The 24,870-nt window shown below is 47.0% G+C and overlaps 1 protein-coding gene across 1 annotated transcript in view; it reads left to right on the forward strand.

Moving 5' to 3' along the window:
- Positions 1 to 24,870, forward strand: part of Mei1 (meiotic double-stranded break formation protein 1) — a 66,566-nt gene that overhangs the window by 12,893 nt on the left and 28,803 nt on the right. The window contains exons 5-17 of the mRNA XM_036208431.1: positions 1,416 to 1,521; positions 2,796 to 2,999; positions 4,852 to 4,982; positions 6,509 to 6,623; positions 7,706 to 7,822; positions 10,114 to 10,213; positions 10,319 to 10,453; positions 14,407 to 14,521; positions 15,793 to 15,884; positions 16,944 to 17,085; positions 19,115 to 19,226; positions 21,149 to 21,209; positions 23,786 to 23,883. Coding sequence (XP_036064324.1) covers positions 1,416 to 1,521; positions 2,796 to 2,999; positions 4,852 to 4,982; positions 6,509 to 6,623; positions 7,706 to 7,822; positions 10,114 to 10,213; positions 10,319 to 10,453; positions 14,407 to 14,521; positions 15,793 to 15,884; positions 16,944 to 17,085; positions 19,115 to 19,226; positions 21,149 to 21,209; positions 23,786 to 23,883 — 1,528 coding nt within the window. The remainder of the gene's footprint in view (positions 1 to 1,415; positions 1,522 to 2,795; positions 3,000 to 4,851; positions 4,983 to 6,508; positions 6,624 to 7,705; positions 7,823 to 10,113; positions 10,214 to 10,318; positions 10,454 to 14,406; positions 14,522 to 15,792; positions 15,885 to 16,943; positions 17,086 to 19,114; positions 19,227 to 21,148; positions 21,210 to 23,785; positions 23,884 to 24,870) is intronic.

Genomic DNA, 24,870 nt, shown 5'->3' on the forward strand with positions numbered 1-24,870 from the left:
AAAATAAAAATGATTACTCAAGTCATGTAACACTCATTCTTATGCTGGGGATATAGTTCAGTGGCACAGTGAAGTCCTGTTTTCAATTCCCAGTACTACATCCACAAAAAAAGTTTAATAATGGTAGCTAAAATATGTATACATGTACATTTAGAGTCAGTGTTTTATCGTTATGAGGTTTCCAACTCTTATCTTCCAGTTTCTGGTTCTGAAGGAGGCCAAAAAAATACTTACCTATTTATATATTTTGTGTGTGTGTGTGTGTGTGTGTGTGTGTGTGTGTGTGTGTGTGTAGATTGAGCCTAGGACCTCAAGCATGCTAGGCAAGTGTTCAACCACTAAGCTACATCCCCAGGCAAAGTATATTAATATTAATACAGTTTAACAAGCATGTACTGTAGTTTTAGGTTTTTTGTTTTTACTCTTTGATCTTTGGGGGCTGCCACCCAGTTCCCAAATAAATACACAGAGACATATTTTTACTTATGAATGTCCAATCTTAGCTTGGCTTGTTGCCAGCTTTTCTTAAATTATCCTGTCTACCCTTTGCCTCTGAGCTGTTATATTTCTCTATTCTATATACTTTTCTTTCCTTCTTATTCCATGTCTGGCTGTGTGGCTGTGTGGCTGAGTGGCAGTGTGGCTGAGTGGCTGAGTGGCTGTGTGGCTGAGTGGCTGAGTGGCTGTGTGGCTGAGTGGCTGAGTGGCTGGGTGGCTGAGTGGCTGAGTGGCTGGGTGGCTGAGTGGCTGGGTGGCTGGGTGGCTGGGTGACTGGCCCCTGATGTCCTCCTCCCCTCCATCTTTTCTTGATTCTCGATCTTCTCTCCCCAGATTTCTATTTATTCTCTCTCATGCCAGCCCCACCTATCCTTTCTTCTGCCTAGCTCCTGGCTGTTCAGCTTTTTATTAGACCATCAGGTGTTTTAGACAGGCACACTAACACAGCTTCACAGAGCTAAACAAATGCAACATAAAAGAATGCAACACAGCCAGGCGGTGGTGGCGCACACCTTTAATCCCAGCACTTGGGAGGCAGAGCCAGGTGGATCTCTGTGAGTTTGAGGCCAGCCTGGGCTACAAAGCAAGTTCCAGGAAAGGTGCAAAGCTACACAGAGAAACCCTGTCTCAGAAAAAAAAAAAAAAAAAAAAGAATGCAACACATCTTTGCATCATTAAACAAATATTCCACGGCATAAACGAATGTAACACATCTTCAACTGATATTCCACAACAGTGTACTAAGCTGGGCACTGAGGCCTCGGAGAGGAATTTGTCTTGGTCCTTTTCTCCAGGAGCTCCTAGTTGAATGGAGGAGACGGAGACTTAACTAAAGCTAATTGTGAGAGACATGCATTACAGGCACTAACATGGGGAGGTCAGCCATGATTCTGACGGTATGTGTTCACCTCCTGTAGCTGTGTATCATGCCCTCCATGGGAAGCAGCCTGGCCACCATGACTCTTCTTGGCAAGCTGGTGGACGCCACCCCTGGTTTGGCGGCTGAGCTTGTAATGGAGCACGGTGAGTTTCTCGTGGAGAGGGTGGCTTCTACCCTTTACCTCCTTTGTATTTACTGTGTGTGCATTACTTTCTTTATGTATGCTTCAATTTTGTTTTGTTTTGTTTCATCTGCAGAATGTGCTCTATATCGGTCAGTTTGAAAAAAGCCAGTTTCTTGACTCTGGTCTTGGACTTTTTGTGTGTGTGTGACAGGGTCTTACTACATAGTCCAGCCTGGACTCAAACTCACAGTCTACTGAGTACTAGAATTAGAGGTGTGCACTACACAAATGAATTAAGGGCTTATCGTGACCTTCCTTTTGGGTAGAAAGACAACTTAATTCTGGGACATAGAAGCACTCTTGCATTTTATTTATTTAGAATGTGAAAGTGCACACGTGTGCGCAGATATGTACATGTTTCAGAGAGTTTGTGGAGTTCAGAGAACAACTCTTGGGAGTCATTTCATCTGCTAGCTTGTGGGATCCAGAGAGCAAGCTCAGGTTGTCGGGCAAGCCCCTCTACCCACCACTCAGACTCAGAAGCACTTAAAAAAAAAAATCAGTGACATGCAAATCTACATCTCCCAGAGGGTTATCCTTTAAGTTTTGACCTTCTCTTTTGGTTGTGCATTTAGGAAGCATTTATTGTAGGGAATTTGGGAAATCACTATTACCTCACTGAAAGCCCGAAGAGAGTATCACATCCCCTGGAGCGGGGGTTATAAGGTGGTGCCAGCCCCTTGATATGGCTGCTGGGACCTGAACTCAGGTCCTCTGTACGAGCAGTAAGTGTTCTTTAACTCCGAGCCATTTCTCCAGCCCCTAGTTTGGAGTATGTGGTACCTGATGTGAGCTCCCTTGTTGGTGGCTGGGGAAGTGGCTTAGCGGTTAAGAAGACAAGTCCCCTTCCTGGCACCCACATCGCGCAGCGCGCAACTGCCTGCGGCTCTGGATCTGACACCCTCTTCTGCCCTCCTTGGGCACCTGCCATCTGCATTCCCATGCACAAACCCACCCACAGACACAACATTAAAAATAAAATTTAGGCCGGGCGGTGGTGGTGCACGCCTGTAATCCCAGCACTCCAGAGGCAGAGCCAGGAGGATCTCTGTGAGTTCGAGGCCGGCCTGGGCTACCAAGTGAGTTCCAGGAAAGGCGCAAAGCTACACAGAGAAACCCTGTCTCGAAAAGCCAAAATAATAATAATAATAATAATAATAATAATAATAATAATAATAATAAAAAATAAAACTTAGAAGATTTCTTCTTGCTTCTTGGTTGCTTTCTGAACAGGCAACTTGATGGAGCATCTGTTGAGAGGCCTGGTTTACCCCAACGAGGGAGTGCAAGCTTCCATCTGTTACCTCTATGGGAAGCTCTACTCCTCGCCAGCGGCGGCCGAGATGCTTTCAGGCCATTTCCAGGAGAAGCTGTGTCCCCTCTTCCTTTCCACCCTGGACAATGCCCAGACAAAGGAGCTACAGTTCAACTGTCTGGGTGAGACAGTGTGTGGGAGAGTGAAGGAAGAAGCTTTTGAACTGGAGCACTTAAGATGTTGGCGGTTGCAGGGGAAGCGGGGGCTTGCTGCATCGGAGAGGGCAGAAGGCAAGTTTGGGAGAGAAGAGTCGGAGAGTGTGTGCAGGGTGCCTAGATTTGGTTTGGAACCTTAAGAATGTTGTCTTTGGCAGGAAAAGATGGAAGAAAATAGTTTTTTTCATCTCCTATATAGTCACTTTCCTAGTCAGAAAATCCTCTATGTCCTCTTCTGGCCTCCAGGGTAAAGTTCAAGTTCTCCTGCTTGTTATATAGGCTTCTTCTTCCTCCTCCTCTTCCTCCTCCTCCTTCTCCTCCTGCATTTGAGACAGTGTTTCAGTATATAGCCTAGGCTGGCCTTCAACCCTGTCTTCCAGACTTGTGGCACCATATCTGGCTGTTTGAGGACTTTAGGAGCCTCAGTATAGCCTTCAGGTCTCTTGTCCTGCTCCTTACGTGAATGTACATGACCTGGTGGATGCTTCTGAGTGGTGAGCTGTCTATTGACACTGTGGGTTGACACTGATAAGTGACTGAGCATGGGCTGGTTTCAGAGCAGGAGCCAAAGGAAAAAGCCTAATCTACTGGGACAACAACTTCTTGTCACAGTCTATGCCAAGAGCTGTTAGGAACAGTCCAGCCACTCCGTGAGTATCAGTTCTGAGCCAGGCTGTGTGCTAGACTCTTGACTCTTGGCTAACAAAGATGATCAGCCCCAGCTTCTAGCCTGAAGGAATTCACAGGCCTTGTGGAAGACAGACATGGATGACTGGAATACAGTGTGGTACCCTGACGTAGAGATACAAAGAGGATGAGGGGAGCAGAGGACAAGAGAGACTTTAGGGAAAGATGCTTAGACTGAGGCCTGAAGTGTGCGTGGGAACTGGAGGGGAGATGAAATGTAGAAGTCACATGGGCAAACGCATCAGACATGAAGCAGCCTGAATGTGGGCCTTGTGACAGGGCAGTTACAGTTGGAGTTAGAGAATATTAGTGTCAAGAGGGGCATTGAGTAGAGATCCTGGTTGGTCCCAGAGCGGCCTAGGTAAAGAAGAGGAAAATCTCAGTTGATAATACATTTTAAATCCTATCTCTTCCCTGGAGCTTCCTCCCCAAACAGGTATGCAGTTACATTCTTTTTTAAAGGTTTTTTTTTTAGATGTATTTATTTTTATTTTATGTGTATGGGTGTTTGCTTCTCTGTATGTCCAGGTACTACATGCATAAAGAGCCTATAGAGGCTGGAAGAGGGGATCAGATCCCCTTGAACTGGAGTTACAGATGGCCACCGTGGGCGGTGCCACCTCTGAGTAGGTGGACCTGGGCTATAGGAGAAAGCAAGCTGAGAAAACCCTGCAAAGCAAGCCCAGGGAGCAGCATCCTATATGGCTCCTAACTTTGGTCCTGCTTGAGTTCTTTTTTTTTTCTTTTTGCCTGAGCTGAGGACCGAACCCAGGGCCTTGTGCTTGCTAGGCAAGCACTCTACCACTGAGCTAAGTTCCCAATCCTCTTGCTTGAGTTCTTACCCTGACTTTCCTCAACAGTGGACTCTGACGTAGAAGTATAAAACAAATGAGCCCTTTCTTCCCCAGGTTGCTTTTGTTCAGAGTTTTATCGCAGCAGACCAGGACACAATCAAATTCCCATACTCGTAGACCTTATAGTTAGTAGGTTCTTAGGTGCTTGTGGAAGAAAGCTAGGTTGCAGAAAGCAAACTGATGCCTAAGGAGACCTGAAGAAGTCTCTCGTAAGGTCTGAGGGGCCCTCTTGGGAGGACTCTGGTGCCCTGACCTCACCCAAACCCTCTGCATCCTAGGTTTACTAAGGCAGTTGCTGAAGTACGATCTCTTCGTGTCCGTGATCATGAACAAGTCTGTGCTGGTGGAGAATGCTGAGATTGTTGAGCGGCCATCAAGAGAGACCTCTCTGCCTTTGGTGCTCAAAAAGGTAGTGGTGGGCCAGGGATTGGAGCTCAGTTGTACAGCATGTGGCTTAGCATGTGTGGCAGGAGAGTCAGGAACGCAAGATTATCTGGGCCACATGAGATCCTCTCTCAAAACAACAACAATAGCAGTAATCCAAAAACCAAAAACAAACCACCCCCCAAACTCTTAAAGAACAAAGCAAAATCAAAAACAGCCTCCCTCAAAACAACCAAGTTTTGATGTTGTGGGAAGACCTCTAAATTTACAGTTGTCCGACCTGAATTCCTACCTTGGCGTTGCCTCTTCTCATCTGTGTGGCTTGGAATTTGCTGGTCTGCAGAGAGGGCTCGTCAGACTGGACTGAGTGTTTAGTTATATGGCAACAACTTCTTCACTGAAAGGCTACAAGACAAAATAGAAGAGGCAAAGGCACCTGTGGGGAGGCCCAAGGGAAACTGGACAGGGCTTTCTAGAGTCCTCTCCCAGGGTGTTGTAGTTCCTCCAACAGTTCACTGTGGAAACAGCTGGGAAATGTTGCCTGCTGAGGGGGGTCTTTATACTCTAGAGTTTTGCCTGGAGCAGGGTGGTCACGAAGGTACCCTCTGCCTCCCCTAAGCCCAGAGGCTCCCGGAAGGACAGCAGCAGCTCAGCAGACACATGTTCACATGGTTTAGTCGTAGTTACTCTCATTGGTTCTGGCACGAGAGGGACCCTCCAGAAAACCCGAGTTCCAAACCCAGCCGAAGTTCAGGGGTTTTGTTGTTGTTGTTGTTTTTGGTTTTTCGAGACAGGGTTTCTCTGTGTAGCTTTGCACCTTTCCTGGAACTCACTCTGTAGCCCAGGCTGGCCTCGAACTCACAGAGATCCTCCTGGCTCTGCCTCCCGAGTGCTGGGATTACAGGCGTGCGCCACCACTGCCCGGCTCAGGGCTCAGGTTGTTGTTGTTTTTGTTGTTGTTTTTTTTTTTTTTTTTTTTTAAGATTTATTTATTATGTATAATGTTCTGTCTGCAAGTATGCCTGCAGACCAGAAGAGGGCATCAGATCTCAACACAGGTGGTTGTGAGCCACCATGTGGTTACTGGGAATTGAACTCAGGACCTTTGGAAGAGCAGCCAGTGTTCTTAACTGCTGAGCCATCTCTCCAGCTCCTGAAGTTCAGTTTTGCAGACAGGTCTCCCCAAGAGCAATAGCTTTAGGCTACTTACATTTACTCTCTTTGACACACTCAGAAAAGCGAAGACCAGAGTGGTGGAATCTTTTCTCCTTGCGTCACGTGACCGTAGCAAATGCCCAAGCCAGAGAGGAGCTTTTGCTAATGAATCCCTGTTTCTGAGTTGGTGTTCCTTTGAGAATTGTCACTGGTGGGTTTTCAGTTCTGTTTTTCACTGTGTTAGTCAGAGACTCATTTCCACAATCTACAATTGTTCCTCTGTTGCCAGGTACTATGACATGGGAGCTCTGATGATTTGGGCCTCTGCCTGAGCCACTTAGGTTGGGGCCTCTGGTCTTGTGGATGTGACTGGGACACTTTTCACTGTTTTTCCAGTTTCTGTTGTCCAGAGACGAGATCCTGCAGGTGGCTAGCTCCCACTGCATAACTGCAGTGCTGGTCCACTCCCCTGCAAAGCACGCTGTTGCCTTCATTCACGCTGACATCCCAGGTATGGGAAAGCACTAATCTTCCTCTCTGGGGCCTCGAGAATTGTGACCAGAACTGTAAGCCAGCAGCAGCAGCAGCAGCAGCTCTGTCAGAAGATCTCTGATAACTCACCCTGGAGGGACGGGGCAGGGCTAAGATCAGTTGTCTGTGAAGCAGACTTCCTAATGTCTGGTGGACTTGAGCAGTTTCTTACTGATGTTTGTCCTTCATTCGACCTTCAGGGAGTGGCAGGAAGACCCGAGACAAGAAAGGCAAATGTCCGTCTTGGAGCTTTGAGGGGCCAGGAAATAAGCCTTGTGATTATTGTAGATGTCAGATATTTTGGTGCCTGTCTTGGTTATTTTACTTTTTGTGGTTCAGGGTCACAAAGCTGCACTCCAGCCCATCATTATTATTTTTTTTAAAGATTTATTTATTATGTATATAGCAGAAGAGGGCACCAGATCTCATTACAGATGGTTGTGAGCCACCATGTGGGTTCTGGGAATTGAACTCAGGACCTCTGGAAGAGCAGTCGGTGCTCTTCACCTCTGAGCCATCCCTCCAGCCCAGCCCATCATTATTTTATGGTTTAGGAAAACTGGTTTTTCCTAGAAAAGATACAAACTTATATACATGGAGACAATTACACAGTACTCACCAGACCAGTGTGAGTAGATTCACCTTTTTTGACAGAGGAAGCGGGGGAATGCGGGACGCATTCAACTTTGAAGGGTTGTAAATGACAGTTGACGGGAAGGAAAATGATACTCCAGATCAACGAGAGTAGTCATTGGCAGAGATGTGATGTGTAGTGGAGACTGATTCTCAAAGCTCCCCATTTCCAAATTGCGATGATGGTGCCCACCTGCTCTTCCTGAGAGTTTGAAAACCTGAAGTTCCAGTCTGCCGAGCAGAGATGGCCTTCGCTGTTCCCGTGGCTTTTTCTGGTCCTCGGTTTACCCATCTGTTAAAAAAGACCTTTGTGACCCTGAGATCACTTTGAAGGTCTATCTGTGAATCGGCAGTTTCTGATGGAGACGGGTGTGTGGGCAGACAGGACCAGGGCCTCTAGCTGTCATTACTGTCTCCTTCCTTGGCCAGAGTTCCTCTTTGAGCATCTTTCGTCCTCCAGCGAAGTGCTTGTGTGGTCCAGCTACAACTGCTTGATTCTCCTGGCCGAAGACCCGCTCTTCTTTTCCAAGTGCTACACCGTGTACGGTTGGTAGTGTGGGCCCTGCGCCGACTCCGGGTGCATGGACAACAGTTCAAGGTTGGGTATCGGCTACAGAGTCGGTGGAGGGGCTGGCATCCACATTAGGGGGCTCAGACTCATTCCACGAGTAAACGTTGACCTCTAGGCCGCTGAGACTCTCCCACAAGGGAAGGGCAGTCTTACTAGCCGCTTAATGAATTCTAGCTTCACATCAAGCACTGTGGCGATATTTTGTGTGTGCTCTAACAAAGAAACCTTGTTGGGAGATCAGAGTGCAGAGCTAAAGCACTAGTTAACCGTAGAGGCCAGGTGGTGGTGGCTCACACCTTTAATCCCAGCACTTGGGAGGAGGAAGCAGGAAGATCAGGAGTTCAAGAACTCCTGGGCTACAGGGTGAGACACTGTCACATAAAAACCTCTCCCACATGCTGGGCTTCCTTCTCTTTCTTTTGCTTTCCTTCTTTTTTTTGTTTTTGTTTTTTTGTTTGTTTCTCTGTGTAGCCCTGTCCTGGATCTCGCTCTGTAGACCAGGCTGGCCTTGAACTCACAGAGATCCTACCCAGTGCTAGGATTAAAGGCGTGTGCCACTACTGCCCAGCTCTGTGAGGCTTTCCAAGGAAGGTAAGCCTTTGGTGTGGATACCTCCATGCCTGGCTGAGGTTTGAGCTTTTGAGGAAGAGAAGGCTAGAGGACCAGGGAGACAGCAGGACAAGGTCAGAGGCCTATCTTGGCAGGTGACAGGAGAACATTTTGGATGCTGTGTGACACTGAATAAGTCACTGGACCTCTCTGAATTTCTGTTGGTAGTCTGGTCACTATGGCTCTGGCCTGTAGAAGACCTTGGCTTGGGAATGTGACTCTGATAGGCTCTGGCCGGGCTGGCTGGGCTGACATGACCCATGCTATCTGTCCCAAGTGCTATGGAGAAGTCTCTACTTGAGCGGGGACCAATGTCTTGTCTGTTGAGTGTGTGTGACTTTGTGCTGGCCCTTTTCTCTGAGCCCCATCTGGAGAGAAGGAGCTGGTGAGGTGTCTCCTTTTGGCTTTGGGAGTCAAGACCAGCCATGCTCACCCAGTGGGACAGTGCCTAGCACTGGGACTCAGGCTGTCACCTAACTAGACTGGGCAGCTACATTGCTGACCTGTTGGTCAAATAGGGCCCTCCAGTCACTCTGCCCATTGACTTCACCTTGTCTCCTCTGCTCAGAGAGTCCAGTTTGAGTAGGACACAATGGGGCTGGCCTGGGAGGGAGAGAAGGGGCCTTTGGTGGAGCTGAGCGAAAAGAGATTTGGTGGCTGGAGAGATGCTCAGTAGTTAACAGTGTGTGCTCTCTTCCAGAAGACCCATGCACAGCTCACAACCATTTGCAACTCCAGCTTTTCTTGGTTAGATTTTTTTTTTTTTTTTTTTTTGTCAACTTGGCACAAACTAGCATTTGGGAAGAGGGGACTCAACTGAGAAAATACCTCCATCCAGATTACCTGTACACAAGCCTGTGGGGGCGTTTTCTTTTTCTTTCTGGTTTTTTTGAGACAGCATTTTTCTGTGTAACCTTGGCTGTCCTAGAACTCACTCACTCACAGCAGACCAGGCTGGCCTCGAACTCAGAGATCTGCCTACCTTGGCCTCTTGAATGCTGGGGTTAAAGGCATGCACCAGCACCGCCCAGCCAATTTTTGTATCTGTTTCTCATCTATGTTGGGTACCAGACTGGGACCGGGAAGTTTAGAAATACATATAGCATGGTCTCTGCTCCCACAAAAGGAAGAGAGGTGTGAATAGGCAATTTTAATACAAGTTAATTCAAAGTCCCCTAAACAGAAGCAAAAAGGGGCTGTGGGATGGAGGTGGGGGGTGTTTCATAGCTCTTCCTGGATGGAGATGGGGGGCTTTCTGGAGGAGCAGAGGCTGGGCCTAATTCTTCTAGGAGGAAGGGAGTGTGCTAAGTGGGAAAGATGTGACTCAGTAGGGGTCAGTAAATCCCTCACATGCTTGAGTCTGTGTGGATGTAGAGGAAACAGAATTAAGTAGATGAGGGCGTGTGCTTAGGTCTCCCCCCACCCCCACCCCGCCATGCTGGTGCTTGAGCCCAGGCCTTTAGCACGAGGCAAGCATCCTATCACTGAGCACTATATGTAGTCCCGTCTTATGGCATCAGTTCAACCTTGCCAGGGCCATTTCACGAGGGTCCTATAGCTTGTGGGTTCTGTTTAGAATATATCACTCCTCCTGGGTGGTTCATGGAAGAGCCACAGAGCACTGACCCCTTGTCTGTGGTCTGTTTTCCCGAGGTAGGGATTGAGGCGGTGGTGAGGAGCCTCCAGGGAAGCCTGCAGATGACCAACACGGAACTGCATAAGCAGGGCCTGCTGCTCTTTGCTGAAATTCTGACTCGGTAAGCAGAGACGTGGGGGTGGAACTGGAAAAGGAGAGGGGAACATTTATTCCTGGTGGGGCCGGGGATGATTCATTCACTCGTTTCTCATCTACCATTTCTTAGGCAGCCGGAAGAGATCAGGCTGTTCACAAGTTCAGCCATGTGCAGAGATGCCAGCCGTGCCCTCCAGGAGGCGGTGAGCAGCCCCGTGTTAGACGTAGCCGAGGATGCTCTGAGGGCCATTTCAGCTTTTCTGAGGTGAGAGGTGAGAGGTGAGAGGCTGAACTGAGCATGCCTGAGGGCCTGTGGAGGCCAGGGAGCTTCTAGGGATGCTTTCTTGTATCACTGTCCTCACTGTTATTTGTTGTTACTGTTGTTTTGTCGAGACTGGGTCTCCTAGGGTAGCCCAGTCTGGCCTAAAAATTCACTCTGTACCCCAGGTTGACTTCACATAATAATTTTTCTATCTCTGCTTTTTAAGTGTTAGGATTAGGCCTGAGCCCCACACCTGATTTCTTTAGTCCCTTCCTCCTTCCCTTCCTCCTCCTCCTTTTTTTTAAAAACTTGAGACAGGGTTTTTCTATACAGCCCTGGCTGTCCTGGAACTCACAGTGTCGACCAGGTTTTGAACTCACAGAGATCCTCTTGCCTCTGCCTCCTGAGTGCTAGATTGAAAGGCTTTTGCCACCACACCCGGCTTCTGTTTGGTTCTTTCTGGGGAAATGTCTGGTGTAGTCCAGGCTGGCCTCAGAGTTGCTGTGTAGCAGATGATGACCTTGAATTGCTTAGCATCCTGCCTCAGCCTTCGGAGCGCTGGGATTATGAGAGCATGTCCCGCCTCGATCAGCCATCTGTGGTTTGTGAGGCAATATTTGTTGCTTCTCATTCTATCAGCCCCCACCAAGCCCTCTCGTCTACTTTTCAAGGTCAGTTAGCTGTGACTTTATTTTTATATTGTAAAGGTTGTTAATATTTATAGTTTCTTCCTTATATTTAAATCTTTGTGATTTGACTCCAGGGTGGTTCTAAAAATTGAAACAAAAAAAAAATAACATTTACATTACAATAACTTGAGCCTATCTCTCTTTCCTTTTGTGGTTCCTTGGATTTGAATCTCTAAATCTGGAGCATGAATCCCAGGGTGGATGAGATGAGTAAACCCACATGGTGCCCGAGGCGTAGACAGAGGGAGAGGGAGAAGGCAGAAGTCCCCCACAGGAGGCCTGTGCTTCTGAGAGGCAGGAAGCGGCTTTCAAGCAGGTGGTGGCATTTGAGCTGTGCTAGGGAGGCATGAGGGAATGCAGGTTGTGGAAAGATAGGGTTGGAAGCACAATGTGTGGGGTGTGTGTGTGGGTGTGTGTGTGTGTGTGTGTGTGTGTGTGTGTGTGTGTGTGTGTATGTGTGAGTGGGCATGCAGCCCTTAGCTCTGTTAGCAGGCTACAAGAAGTGAGCAGCACCAGCAAAGCTGTTTGGTCCGAATTTCAGAGAGAGTTGGGAAGGGAGGCGAGCGAGTCCTTACGATTTCAGTATTTGCATGATGCTGAGGGATTGACTCTGTCCCCCAGAGTGTCGACTGCAGTGGTCCCTCTGAGATGGAAGGGTTCGGGGGCTCTGGGAAACACAGCTAGAAGAGAGAATGAACAAAGTGAGGTGCCCACAAACAAACGAACAAACAAACAAACAAACAAACAGCAACCAACAAATGTAATGAATGGACCCGGGCCTTGATGATCACTGTAGGAAAAAAGTTAGAGGTCTAAGATTTACATGGTGGCACACCCCTGTAATCCACTTGGGGGCTGAGGCAGGAAGGTTGCTTGAGGTTAGTGAAAACCCATCTGCATGGGCTGGCAGGATGGCTCTGTGGATCAAAGCACAAGCTGCATAGGCCTGAGGGCCGGGGTTCAGTCCCCGGAAAACCGTGTTGCAAGGAGAGAACTCACTCCTGAGAGCTGTCCTCTGACCACCACACTCCGCTGACATTCCTACGCACACATGTGTCACACACGACAGTCAATGATTTTTAAAGAAATGGTCTGTGCAACAGACGAAGACAATGTCTCAAAAAACAAAGCAAAGGCCAGGCGGTGGTGGCGCACACCTTTAATCCCAGCACTCGGGAGGCAGAGGCAGGCGGATCTCTGAGTTCAGAGTCAGCCTGGTCTACAGAGTGAGTTCCAGTGCAGCCAGAGCTGTACAGGGAACTCCTGCCTCGAAAAACAAAACAAAAACCAAACAGAAGGTTTCCAGAAATGAAGGAGAAGGCAAGCCTAAACTGACTGAGAATTTACTAGAAGGCCAAACAGATCACTCAATGTTCGAAAAGAACCCAAGGAAGAGAGATCATAGAATGTTCCCTAGTTACTATACTGAGTTTTCACCCCAAGACAGGGTTTCTCTGTGTAGTTTGGTGCCTGTCCTGGATCTCGTTCTGTAGACCAGGCTGGCCTCGAACTCACAGAGATCCACCTGCCTCTGCCTCCCGAGTGCTGGGATTAAAGGCGTGTGCCACCACCACTGGCGTTATACTGAGTTTTATGGAGTCTTCCCAATGTCATGTCTATGTAGAACCTGTGAGTATGTCTTAAGACATAGAGCTTCGTGGATATTGTCAAGTTAAGATAAAGCAGGGGTTGTGAATTCAGTGACTACTGTCTATATTTTAAGCTGCAGTGGTGGCGTTGACCTGTAATCCTAGCGCTTGGGTGGTGGAGCCAGGAAGATCAAGAGTGCAGGACCATCTTAGGCTACATAGGGAGAGTTTGAAGTCTACTTGAGACACCTTCTCAAAAAACAAAACATAGCCAGGCGGTGGTGCACGCCTTTAATCCCAGCACTCGGGAGGCAGAGGCAGGTGGGTCTCTGTGAGTTCGAGGCCAGCCTGGGCTACAGAGTGAGTTCCAGGGAGGTGCAAAGCTACACGGAGAAACCCTGTCTCAAAAATAAAAAAAAAACAAACAAACCAAAAAACCAAAAACAAACAAACAAAAAATCCAGAACTGATGGCAATGCCTGTAATCTCAGTACTTGGGAGTCTGAGACAAGAGAATTTCTGAGAGTTTTGGGTTAGCTACATAGTGAATTCTGAGTCAGTCCAAACTAAGAGTAAGATCCTGTTTCAAAAAGGTTGGGGTAGAGGCCTGGGGTTGTAGAGATGGCTCATAGGTTAAGAGCACTGGCTGCTCTTGCAGAGGACCCAGGTTCACTTCCCAGCACCCACATGGCGGCTCACAACTGTCTGTAACCGCAGTTCTAGGGGACCTGATATCCTCTCCTGACACCCAAGGTTACCAGGCCCCACATATTGTGCACATAAATACATGCAACCAAAACATTCACATATAAAAATCAATCCAACTTTCAAAGGGGGTGATTTAGACACATGTTGACATGGGTAAGAGGAGGGGGAAGATACCATTGTGAAGATGGGCAGAAATTAGAGCAACGCCAAGAAATGCCAAAGATTGCTGGCAACCACCGACAAGCTGAGACAAGGCAAGATTCTTCCTAAGATGTTAGATTTGCAGGTCAGTCCAATTTTCCATCATTAGGACAAGACATTGTTGTCTACAAAGTTCACACTCAAGAACTATGCAATTGAGCCCAGTGCTGGTGGCACACTCCTTTAATCCTAGCACTTGGGAGGCAGAGGCAGGCAGAGCTCTGAGTTTGAGGCCAGCCTGGTCTACAAAATGAGTTCCAGGACACCCTGGGCTACACGGAGAAACCCTGTCTCAAAAAACCAAAAACCAAAATCAAAACAAACAAACAAAAAGACAAAAAACAACTATACACAATTGAATTACAAATGATCATAATATCCTAAGTATGGTGGTTGGTTTAACGTCAACTTGCCAGAAATTAGAGTCACCTGAATAGGAAGCCTCACCCAAGAACTGTTCTGACGGTCTCGATTGATGTAGGTAGGAAGACCCACACTGCAGGGTGGCCCCTTCCTTCTGCTAACAGCTCATTAAAGAAAAAGAAGTGTGTCAGAAGGTATGTCCCTTTTTGTACCCCGGCCTTCCCTCTTACCCCCTTTGTTGATTTGCCTAACATGATCCCCAGAGTCATTCTGTGATGTTCTCTGCTGTTCTCTTCCTTCCACAGAGGAAACCGGTGAGTGCAGAGGGTAAGCGTGTACAGAAGCTGTGTGTGGATTTTAGGGCGATCTCACCTCTCTGAGCTTCTTCTTGTCCTCGTGGTTGTAGGAAGGACCATCAGAGCTCTCTACCTGTGCAATACAGAGCACTTCGGGCCTTGCTTGAAGCCATGCTGAGTCGATGTATGGAGTTTTCCCAGACCCCTCTGAACAGGAGGCCCCTGGTGAGTGAACTGCTTCTGGAGCCCTGCTCTAATGTCTGTCTTGTTTCTCTGCCATGAGACTGTAAGCACGCATCACCACACCTATCAATTTATTCGATTCTTTTATTTTGTAATACTGGGCATTGAACCTAGGGCCTTGCATATGCTAGGCAAGCACTTTACCACTGAGCTGTATCTCCAGCTCTCCAGTTTGTTTTTAGAAAGCTACTGGTACATCATCATCTCATCTCCTGCACCAGTTTATGGGCTTAAGGGTGACTATCTCCACTTTGATTGAGGATGAAGAAACTGAAGCCGCAAGGATTAAACACTTCTCTCTAAAGACCAAAATTTCCACGTACCTTGGCAAGCAGGGCTCATACCTATAACCCTTATATTCAGGAGGCTGAGGTAGGAGGATTGAAGAGTTCGAAGCTAGCCTCGGCTACATAATGTCTCAAAATAATTTAACTACTATGCGAGTGTTGTTAATTACTTCCTTTTTCTTGTTCTGTTGTTTGGTGACTTGTTTGTTTATTTTTGTGCTGCTGGGAATCAAACCCAGGGCTTCATGAGTAAAAGACAAGTACTCCACGTTAAGCCACATTCCTAGGCTGACGTTGTAGGTGTGGTAAGGATTCTCACAGCATTATCAAATGCCAGATGCTTTAGGATCTTAGAATCGGACTGATATGTACTATGTTGTAATTACTGGCTTTTAATGGTTCCTAGATTTTTTTTGTTTGTTTTTTTTGTTTGTTTGTTTGTTTTTCGAAGCAGGGTTTCTTTGTGTAGTTTTGGTGCCTTTCCTGGATCTCACTCTGTAGACCAGACTGGCCTCGAACTCACAGAGATCCGCCTGCCTCTGCCTCCTGAGTGCTGGGATTAAAGTTATGCGGCACCACCGCCCGGCGGTTCCTAGACTTATGTGTTATGTTTTCCAGGATTATAGTTCTCAGCCCTGCTGGGGTGAGGATTTTCTTGTGTTATTAAGCAACAATATGGACATTATAGCTACTTAGGCTCTTTTTCACCGGCTCTGACAGCTTTCTGTATATACTAGACCAAGAGCCATTCTTGAGGTTTTAGGCACATGGGGTTAAAGTTACCCCCTCTGCTATTTTTAAACGAGCTACTCAGATTTGTGAGGACATACATAAGATCCTTGGAAAGTTAGATACATGCAAAGGGCAGGCTGCGGTGAGGGAGGGAGAGGTCTATGGCATCCAGACCTAGGCTGGCACAGGGAGTGGGTGTGTGACTCATGAACTCCCCTCCTCTCCTCATCCCAGGGCCATGCTGGCAGTAGAAACTCACAGAAGGCCACCCTTCGAAAGGGGAAATTCCTCCTGAGCACTCTGGAGGGCTTTAGGAATGCCTGCAGGTAAGGGCCCTCTGCAGCCTGAGGCTGGAGAGTAGGGGCTGGCAGCTTAGGCAAAGGACAAAGCAGCACGTGGCCTCGGTGGCTCCCCAGAACCGTGAAAGGACTTTGGCTGGGCTTGGGGTATGTGGAGGAGGTTTCAGGATGGGTAGCTAGAGGCTGGATGGTTCTAGATTTCCCCAAAGCATCCTGGTGATGCTTCTGCTACTGTACCATGAGTTTATTTTAAAAACATCTTTTAAGCTTTATTTATTTTCATTTTATGTGTGTGGGTGTTTTGCTTGAATGTATGTATGTGTACCATGTCCATGTGTTGCCCACAGTAGCTAAGAGAGGGTATCAAGTCAGGAGATGGTGATGTTAGCCTTTAAGCACAGCATCTGGGAGGCAGAGGTAGATCTCTGAGTTCGAGGACAGCCAGGAATACACAGAAAAACCCTGTCTTGAGAGAGAAACAGATCCCTTCCTGGAACTGGAGTTACAGAAGGTTGTCAGCCACCACATGGGTGCTGGGAATTGAACCTCTGGAAGGACAGCTCTTAACCACTTGAGCCATCTCTCCAGCCCCCATGAAGTTATGCCTTATTAACTTTTGTTCCTCCCTGAAACTAGCCTAACGCTGTCTGTCACTCTTCTCCGAACACTTCACATAAACAGATGTTTGTCACATCTGTGGGATAGAAAGATAAGTCAGAATGATTCCTGCCAACAGGGAGCTCATAGTCTGTGAGGGAAGGAACACTTTTGAGTATGTACGTGAATTCTCTAAGTTGTGTAGAATCCAAGGAAAGTGTTATAGGGAGAGGAGCATTGGGAAAGGCAAAGAGACGTGTATCAGCAGATTGCATGAGATGCTCAGGGGGTAAACACAGGGAGCCATATGTGATGGGGCAGCAGAGACTTTGAGGGCTAATTAAAGCCCTGAAATTCTCATTGAGAACTCTTAAAATTGCTCCCATCTGAAGGTGGGAATACTTTCCCCAAATTCTGAGCTCAGTCCAAGAGGGTACATCCTCTCTTATGGTGCATGGGTGTTAATAAGCATACATACTGATTCCTCAGGTTGGCTGTAGAATTCCAAGGTGAGCCTTCCGCCCAGGAGAATCCCTTCACAGCTCCCAGTGCAGAGAAGGAAGACACATTGGAGGCCTTCTCAGAATTTCTTCTCAGTGCCTGTGACTCCCAGTGTATACCTATGATGATGGTAGGCTCTTCTCCACAGGCAGCATGGACCTCGGGGGGACCTAGACTGCTGGCCCACGGGCCCTTAGCCATGTTATTTTTGCAACCACCTTTACTTTGGTTGTAAAAAGACAGTGTGTTTCATTATAAAACTAATAGATTCATCTGAAGAGAACATTGAAATGAGTAACAACAAAAATAATATGCAGGTGGTGTTTGTAATGTGGTACTTGTGTAATTTTATCCCTGTGGCCATGGAAGGAGGATATTAGAATTTCCCCTAATATCGCTCCCCTGCCTCAGACCTTACACATGCTAGCAGGTGTCTGTTACTAAACTATACTCCTTAATTTTTAAATAATGCTCTTCTACTGTTAGAAAGCATGTGCCAGGCCTGGTGGTGCACACATTCAATCCCAGCATTTGGGAGGCAGAGGCAGGTGGAACTCTGTGATTTTGAGACCAGCCCAGTCTATATAGTGAGTTCCAGGACAGCCAGAGCTATGTAGAGAGAAAGGGCATGTTTTTATGTTTTAGATAAATTTTATATTTATAGCTTTTCTTGTTTTCTTCCCCCCTGAATGGTTAGTAACAATGAATATCTATGATCCTCGCTGCAGTAAGGACATGCATGTTCCACAAGTCAGAGATACGAGTCTGAAATGAGACCTGGTCCCACAGAGCTTTGTTTATAGTTGACCTGGGATTAAGGTGATAGGGCAGAGTGGTTGGCTTTGGCGTCACCCAGAATCCTCTCCTGAGGGTTTGAGCATCCTGTGAGCCTGTCAAGATTCCCTTGTTAGTCAAGGTAGATTACAGAATTATTATATTATTCCTGCTGTCTACTTTCCTTTATTTTGTACATTTTTCTTTAATAAGTGTGTACTTATTATTATTTGGCTTTGTGGTTTTTTTTTTTTAAAAGATTTATTTATTGCTTATGTATACAGTATTCTGTCTTCATTTACACCTGCAGGCCAGAAGAGGGCACCAGATCTCATTACAGATGGTTGTGAGCCACCATGTGGGTGCTGGGAATTGAACTCAGGTCCACTGCAAGAACAGCCAGTGCTCTTAACCTCTGAGCCATCTCTCCAGCCCTAGCTTTGTGTTTTTGAGACAGTCTCACTGTGTAGTTCTGGCAGGCCTGGAACTTGCTCCATAGACCAGGCTGGCCTCTAACTTGTAGAGATCTACTTGCCTTTGCTTTTCAGTGTTGGGATTAAAGACATGCGCCACTACGCCCAGCTGCTACTTTTATAATAACATATGTGTATTTAAATGTTTTGTTTTAAAACTAAAGGACTGGCATGTCCAAGAATAATGTCTTAAAGGTCCCAGCTGTTCACACATAGGGACTGAGACTGAGAGAGGAGAACGTGACTGTCTACGGACATAAAGAGGTGGAGGCCCTGAATGGCGCTTGGCCTTGATAGAAGACAGATTCCTTTAACCTTAATCCTGAGGTACTATATCAGTCTGTCTCTTGACTGTCCTAGGATCACATGAATTAAAAAAAAAGGCCAGGCGGCGGTGGTGCACGCCTTTAATGCCAGCACTCGGGAGGCAGAGGCAGGCGGATCTCTGTGAGTTCGAGGCCAGCCTGGGCTACAGAGCGAGATCCGGGACAGCCAGGGCGACACAGAGAAACCGTGTCTGCAGGGCCGGGGAGGAGGGGGTGGAAGCAGTTGACTTCTTTATTACTATTGAAATTGTGACTGTAGTGAGAGAAAGGTGTCACCCTACATTATGGCCTAGAAAGTGCCCTTGTACGTTGTAACTCTCTGCTCCTAGGAGGTAGGTGTTCCTGTTCTTATTTGGGGGGAGAGGGTAGAGCAGAGGCCAGGGAGGTGAGTGTCTGATACCATCTACTGGCAGAGTCAATCCTTAGGTGTAGGTTTGTGACTTCAGAATCCCTTGATTTTCTCGTGCTGGTCAAAGGAAAGTGGTTATCTGAACTCGATAGATGTGATGCCCATCTCTGAAGATGTCTTCTTCTCCGGAGACTTGGGCCTGGTGCTGTGATGTATTCTCCCTTCTGCTACTTCCAGAGGTTCTCGGAGGAGGCCACGCATCCCAGCCTGATGGAAGTTTTCCTCTCCATTCTGCACAGCCTCTTTGTCATCGTTCCCCACATGAAGGTGAAGTTCTCCAGGAAGCTTGGTAGGTGGCGGGTCCTCATGGGTGTCTGCAGGGAGGCGAGCCCCGTCAGCAGCTGTTGATGTAGCTAAAGTGGACATTTGCATGTCTGTTGAACTGTATATCCTTGCCTCTGCCCAGTGTTGAGTGGTAGGAGAATCACGGGGCAGTCAAAGCTATTGAAGTCAGTCTTCCAACTTTCTGATGCTTTTGGTATTGTCTAGAAGTCCAGGAGGTTCTCTTGAGTGTTCGCTGCGCAATCCTTTCCACCTTCCTTCCTTCCTCCCTCCTTCCCCCTCTTTCTTTTGAGAGACAGGATCTCACTATATAGCTCTGGCTGTCCTAGAATTCACTCTGTAGCCCAGGCTGGCCTTGAACTCACAGAGATCCGCCTGCCTCTGCCTCCCGAGTGCTGGGATTAAAAGTGTGCGCCACTGTTCCTGGCTTCCCCATTTTTTTTCATACACCATATCCCATGAGACTGCAAGTGATGTTTAGGGTCTCTGGTTTCTTTTCTTTTTGGTCAAGATTTATTTTTAAGTTACATGTAATAAAAAATTATAAAAAAATAATAAAAACTAAATTAAATTAATGAATTAAAGTTAAATTAAATTTTGGTTTTCGAGACAAGGTTTCTCTGTGTAACCCTGGTTGTCCTGGAATTCACTTTGTAGACCAAGCTGGTGTTGAACTCAGAGATCCACTGCTTCTGCCTCCCTGAGTGTGGGGTTAAATGTATGCATCACCACTGCATGGCAAAACTATTTTAAAGATCATAAAAATCATAAAAAATTTAAATGAATGTAACGAATATGGGTGGGTGTGTTGATATGGGTGGGTGGGGTTATATGCATGTGAGTGCAGGTGTTTGCAGAAGCCAGATGTTGGATCCCCTGAAGCTGGAGTTATAAGCAGTTAGGGGTCACCTGACATGGTGTTGAGAACTGAACTTAGATTCTCTGCAAGGACAGTATCTGCTCTTTACTGCTGCATCATCTCTCCAGCCCCAGGATCTCTGATTTTTGAGTACCGGATGCTAGGGTATTAGTCATTGTGAAAACTGAAAAAGGTCTTAACATACTTCCAAGTGCCTTCTGAGGGCGCAATCTTACTCTAAGTTTATTGGTCTGCTGAGATTCCGTCCTATTTTTATCATCCATCCATCTAGATTGTGTGTGTGTGTGTGTGTGTGTGTGTGTGTTTAGGGTATGTGCTCATAATTGCAGATAGAGCCAGAAGAGGGCATGGACTCCTTGGAGCTGGAGCTACAGGCAATTGTGAGCCACTTGATGTGGGTGCTCTGAGTGAAAGCCCAGTCTTTTGGTGGACTGGCCTGGGCCAGGGGCACTAGCTAAGACAGAAGCTGTTGTCAGGTTTGTGGTGTGAGATCCAGTCTCCTTCACACAGGCCATGTAGAGATGGGGATAAGCAGTGACGACCACTGTTCTGTCGAGTCTGAAACTAGATTGTTTTCTCCAAAGATCGGACGACAGTAGAAGCAGCAACGTCTTTCCTGGTGCCTGTAGAAAGTACCAGGGGATAGGAGAATGTAATTGAGAGAGGAAGGAGGTGAAGGTCATCCAGCTCCTACCCTGAGGCAAGCATTTGTTAGGCCTACTTATTCCCAACAGGGGCGCAGCACACTGTTGGGAGGCAGAGGCAGGTGGGTCTCTGTGAGTTCGAGACCAGCCTGGTTTAGAGCACATTCCGGGACAGCCAGGGCTTCACAGTGAGATCCTGTTTCAAAAAACAAACGAACAAAAAGATGTACTTATCCCCAACCTATGGGGTACAGATATTCAAAGCAGAGTTTCAGAAGTTAATACTGCTAGAGCCTGCTGAGCCAGGCCCCGTGGCTACAAAACCAGTACTCTGACACCAACACCTGGAAGTTTCTGTGACGAGCCTGGTTTAAACAGCTCTGCCTTCTCCCCACTTCTCCCAAGCTGACTCGTCATTCATACGGCTGACCCTGGAGCTGAAGGCCAGGTTCTGCAGTGGCCAGAGGTATGTATGGTCCCTGGTACAACTGAAGAGCAAGGGGCCAGAAAAATTTTTGACTGGACAAGTGGAAGGGTCAGGCTGGTGTTAGTCATGGGACCCTGGTGTATTGGAAACAGTGTCAGCGTTGCCTAGCAACTGACACATGAGCTGGAGGTCCTTTAGTAAGTTGAGTTTCATCTGCTATGGAAAGGCCGTATGTAAGTGGGCAGCCGTCACATCAAAAGCTGGAAGGGCTCTGCCCCAGTTCCATTTCTGCAGCTGCGATAAAACACCCTGGTGAAAGCAACGTAGGGGCGGCAAGGGCTTGTTTCAGCTCAGAGTAGGGAAGTGAAGGCAGGTCCTTCAAATAGCTCGTCCCATCGTACCCACAGACAAGGGAAGAGAAAAATGAATGCGCACATGCTCACTTGCTTGGTTGCTTACGCTGTTTGCATTCTTTATTCTCACACAGTTCAGGACCCCCTGCCTAGGAATGGTACCACCCACAGTGGGCTCAGTCTTCCTACATCAGTTAACTTAACAGTCTTCAAAGATACGCCTGACGACTAACCCAGTGTAGACAGCCTCTCACTGAGACTCTTCTAGGAGAGTCTAGGTGGTGTCAATTTAACAGTGAAAGCTAAATATCACAGGCCCTTGGAGATCATTTGTGTAATCTCATTTAAATGGAGAAACTGAGGCCCTCAGAGGTGAAAGGGTACAATATTTCTCAACTTGTAGTTGTTGCCAGCCCAGCCATTTCAAAGGATCAATTGTTGTTCATGGTGGATGTCACTGTTTCAGTGTCTTGCTTGTTTTCTAGAGCACCTCTCTGTACCTTCCCATCTGGGATTTGCCACTGTCCAGAGCTTAGAAGTGACCACAGTGTCACATGTGGCTCTGCTTCCATAGCTTTGAATAGAACACCCACATTCGCTGGGCGGTGGTGGCGCATGCCTTTAATCCCAGCACTTGGGAGGCAGAGCCAGGCAGATCTCTGTGAGTTCGGGGCCAGCCTGGGCTACCAAGTGAGATCCAGGAAAGGCACAAAGCTACACAGAGAAACCCTGTCTCAAAAAAAACAAACAAACAACAACAAAACAAAAACAACAACAACAACAACAACAAAAACCACCTACATTCAAGAGAGTATTCAGGAATAAGTCTGGGTTCAAAGTCAAAACTGCAATTCAGTGTCTTCTTCTTCTTCTTCTTCTTCTTCTTCTTCTTCTTCTTCTTCTTCTTCTTCTTCTTCCTCTTCCTCTTCTTCCTCTTCCTCTACATCTTTTTCCTTTTCTTCCTGTCCGTATTCTTTCTCCTTCTCTTGCTCCTTCTCCTCCTTCTCCTTTTCCTCTTTCTCTTTCTTCTCCTTTCTTCTTTTTGCAAATGATCTACCCCAGGCTGGATTTTGCGGCAATCCTCCTGTCTCAGCCTTGGAGTGCTGGAATTATAGATATGTACTACCATGTCTGGCAGCTCCTTACAATTATACTACTCCTTAGCCATTTCTTTAATTTTTTTCTCTCTTCCTTTTTTCCTTTCTTTTTTCTTTCTTTCTTTTTTGTTTGTTTGTAGGTTTGGGTAGCTGTTCTTGGTTGTTTTCTTTACTTTTTTGCTCTTAGCTCTTTGGGGGCCCACCACCCAGCTTCCAAATAAATCACACACAGAGATTTATTATTACTTATAAATGCCTGGCCTTAGCTTGGCTTGTTTCTTGCCAGCTTTTCTTAAAATCATCCTATCTACCTTTTGCCTCTGGGCTTCTCCATTTTTTTTTCCTTTCTTTCTTTGTTTTTTGTTTGTTTGTTTGTTTGTTTGTTTTGTTTGTTTTTTTTAAAGCTGAGGACTGGACCCAGGGCCTTGTGCTTGCTAGGCAAGTGTTCTACCACTGAGTTAAATCCCCAACCCCCTTTTTTGTTTTTGTTTGTTTGTTTTGTTTTTGTTTTTTGTTATTGTTTTTTGAGACAGGGTTTCTCTGTGTAGCTTTGCACCTTTCCTGGAACTAACTCTATCTCAGGCTGGCCTTGAACTCACAGAGATCCACCTGGCTCTGCCTCCTGAGTGCTGGGATTAAAGTCGTGCGCCATCCCCAACCCCCCACTTCCCCGGCTCATTGCATCATTAAACAAATGTTTCACAGCATAAACAAATGTAACACATCTTAAAATAAATTCTACAACAGGTAGCTTTCCTTATTTTCTGAGGAAGCTTTCAGTGATTTCATATGAGCCAGGTGCCTATTGCAAATGTGGCAGCTGGTTCCATATTTACTTTAAAATATTTTTTATTTTTATTTTATGTGTATGTGCATACCTACTTGTCTGTATGAATGCTGTGCCTGTGGAGGCAAAGGAGGGTATTAGGACCCTTAGAACTAGTGGTTATGTGCTGTCCATCATGGGTTCTGGGAACCGAACCTGGGTCCTTTGCAAGATCAGCAAATGCCCTCAACCACTGAGCCATCTCTCCAGTTCCCTCCCCCAACTACTCACTTTTCATAGCCACCATAGGGTCTCCTGATGTCTTAGCACGTGTTGGGGTTCATGGTGTTGGGCTAAGGTAGTAATGCTGTCTCTTTTCTTCTTTCTTCCCCCTTTAAGTCACTCATCTCTAAATCAGGTGTGTTCCAGTTTCCTCCACTACCTGTGCCTCAGTCTCCTCTCAGCTCCCGAGAAGACAAAACCACCTTCCCAAGAAGGTGAGATGAAGTGATCTGAATCCCATGACAGTTTTGCAGTCTGGAAGTCTTGCTGGTTGGCTGGATAATGAGCCAGTACAATGAGACCACTTTGCTGGAAGCTACCCAGATGGAATTCTAGAACGATTTCTAAGGGGAGGGAATAAGTAGAGAAACTGGCCGGATCCAAGGTTCCTGGGATGTTAGACTCCGGACAGTTGAGAAAGACCCTGAAACTTATCTAGTCTAAATCCTCTCTCCCAACTGTCTCCTCTGCATCACCCCCATCCCCGTCCCAACACTTTGCTGGTCTACATCCAGCCCAGGACTCTCTGTCCCTCGAATCATCTGTTCCATTTCTCCATTCATTCATGAAGTAGTTCTTGTGCATACATGGTGTGCCAGAGTGTATTCCTGGTGCTGCAGAAAGAGCCGGGGGGGGGGGGGGGGGAAGCCCTGCTCTCTTCCAGTGAGAAAGGCAGACATTATACAGTAGGTGCAATGTCAGGGACGGATATCACTGTGAAAGAAACAAAAGTGGGCAAAGGGATGGATGAAGACAGAAGAGAGGAGGCTATGCCAGACAGGGGACCAGAGGACAGCGTGCAGGACCCAGGCAGGAGGAACAGTGGACGTAGGTAGGCCCCGTGTTAGAAGTCTTCTCTTTTGTTGAGTATTCACTGAACTCTCCCCTGTGCCCGGAGAGGCACAGGTAGGTCAAACAATGACCACAGTGTTATTTCCTATGAATTTCCTCCATTCTGGACTTCTCCTTTGGTACAACATAGGACGATCAGTGTTTTATGTACTCACTCATATCCCGTCTTGGTGGGTGAGGCTTGGTGTTGAGTGTTGTTCTTCCTTTATCACGATGAAGATTCTGTGTCGTCCTCCACTCCCCTGTCTCCCCCGTCCGTTCCCTTTCTCACACAGTGTGTGTGCTGAGACACATGGGCGTCCAGGCGAGCATTTCATTCCTTCCAGCATGACCTGGGTCCTGATTCTTTC

This window comes from Onychomys torridus, chromosome 16, assembly GCF_903995425.1.
Source record: "Onychomys torridus chromosome 16, mOncTor1.1, whole genome shotgun sequence".
NCBI lineage: Eukaryota > Metazoa > Chordata > Mammalia > Rodentia > Cricetidae > Onychomys > Onychomys torridus.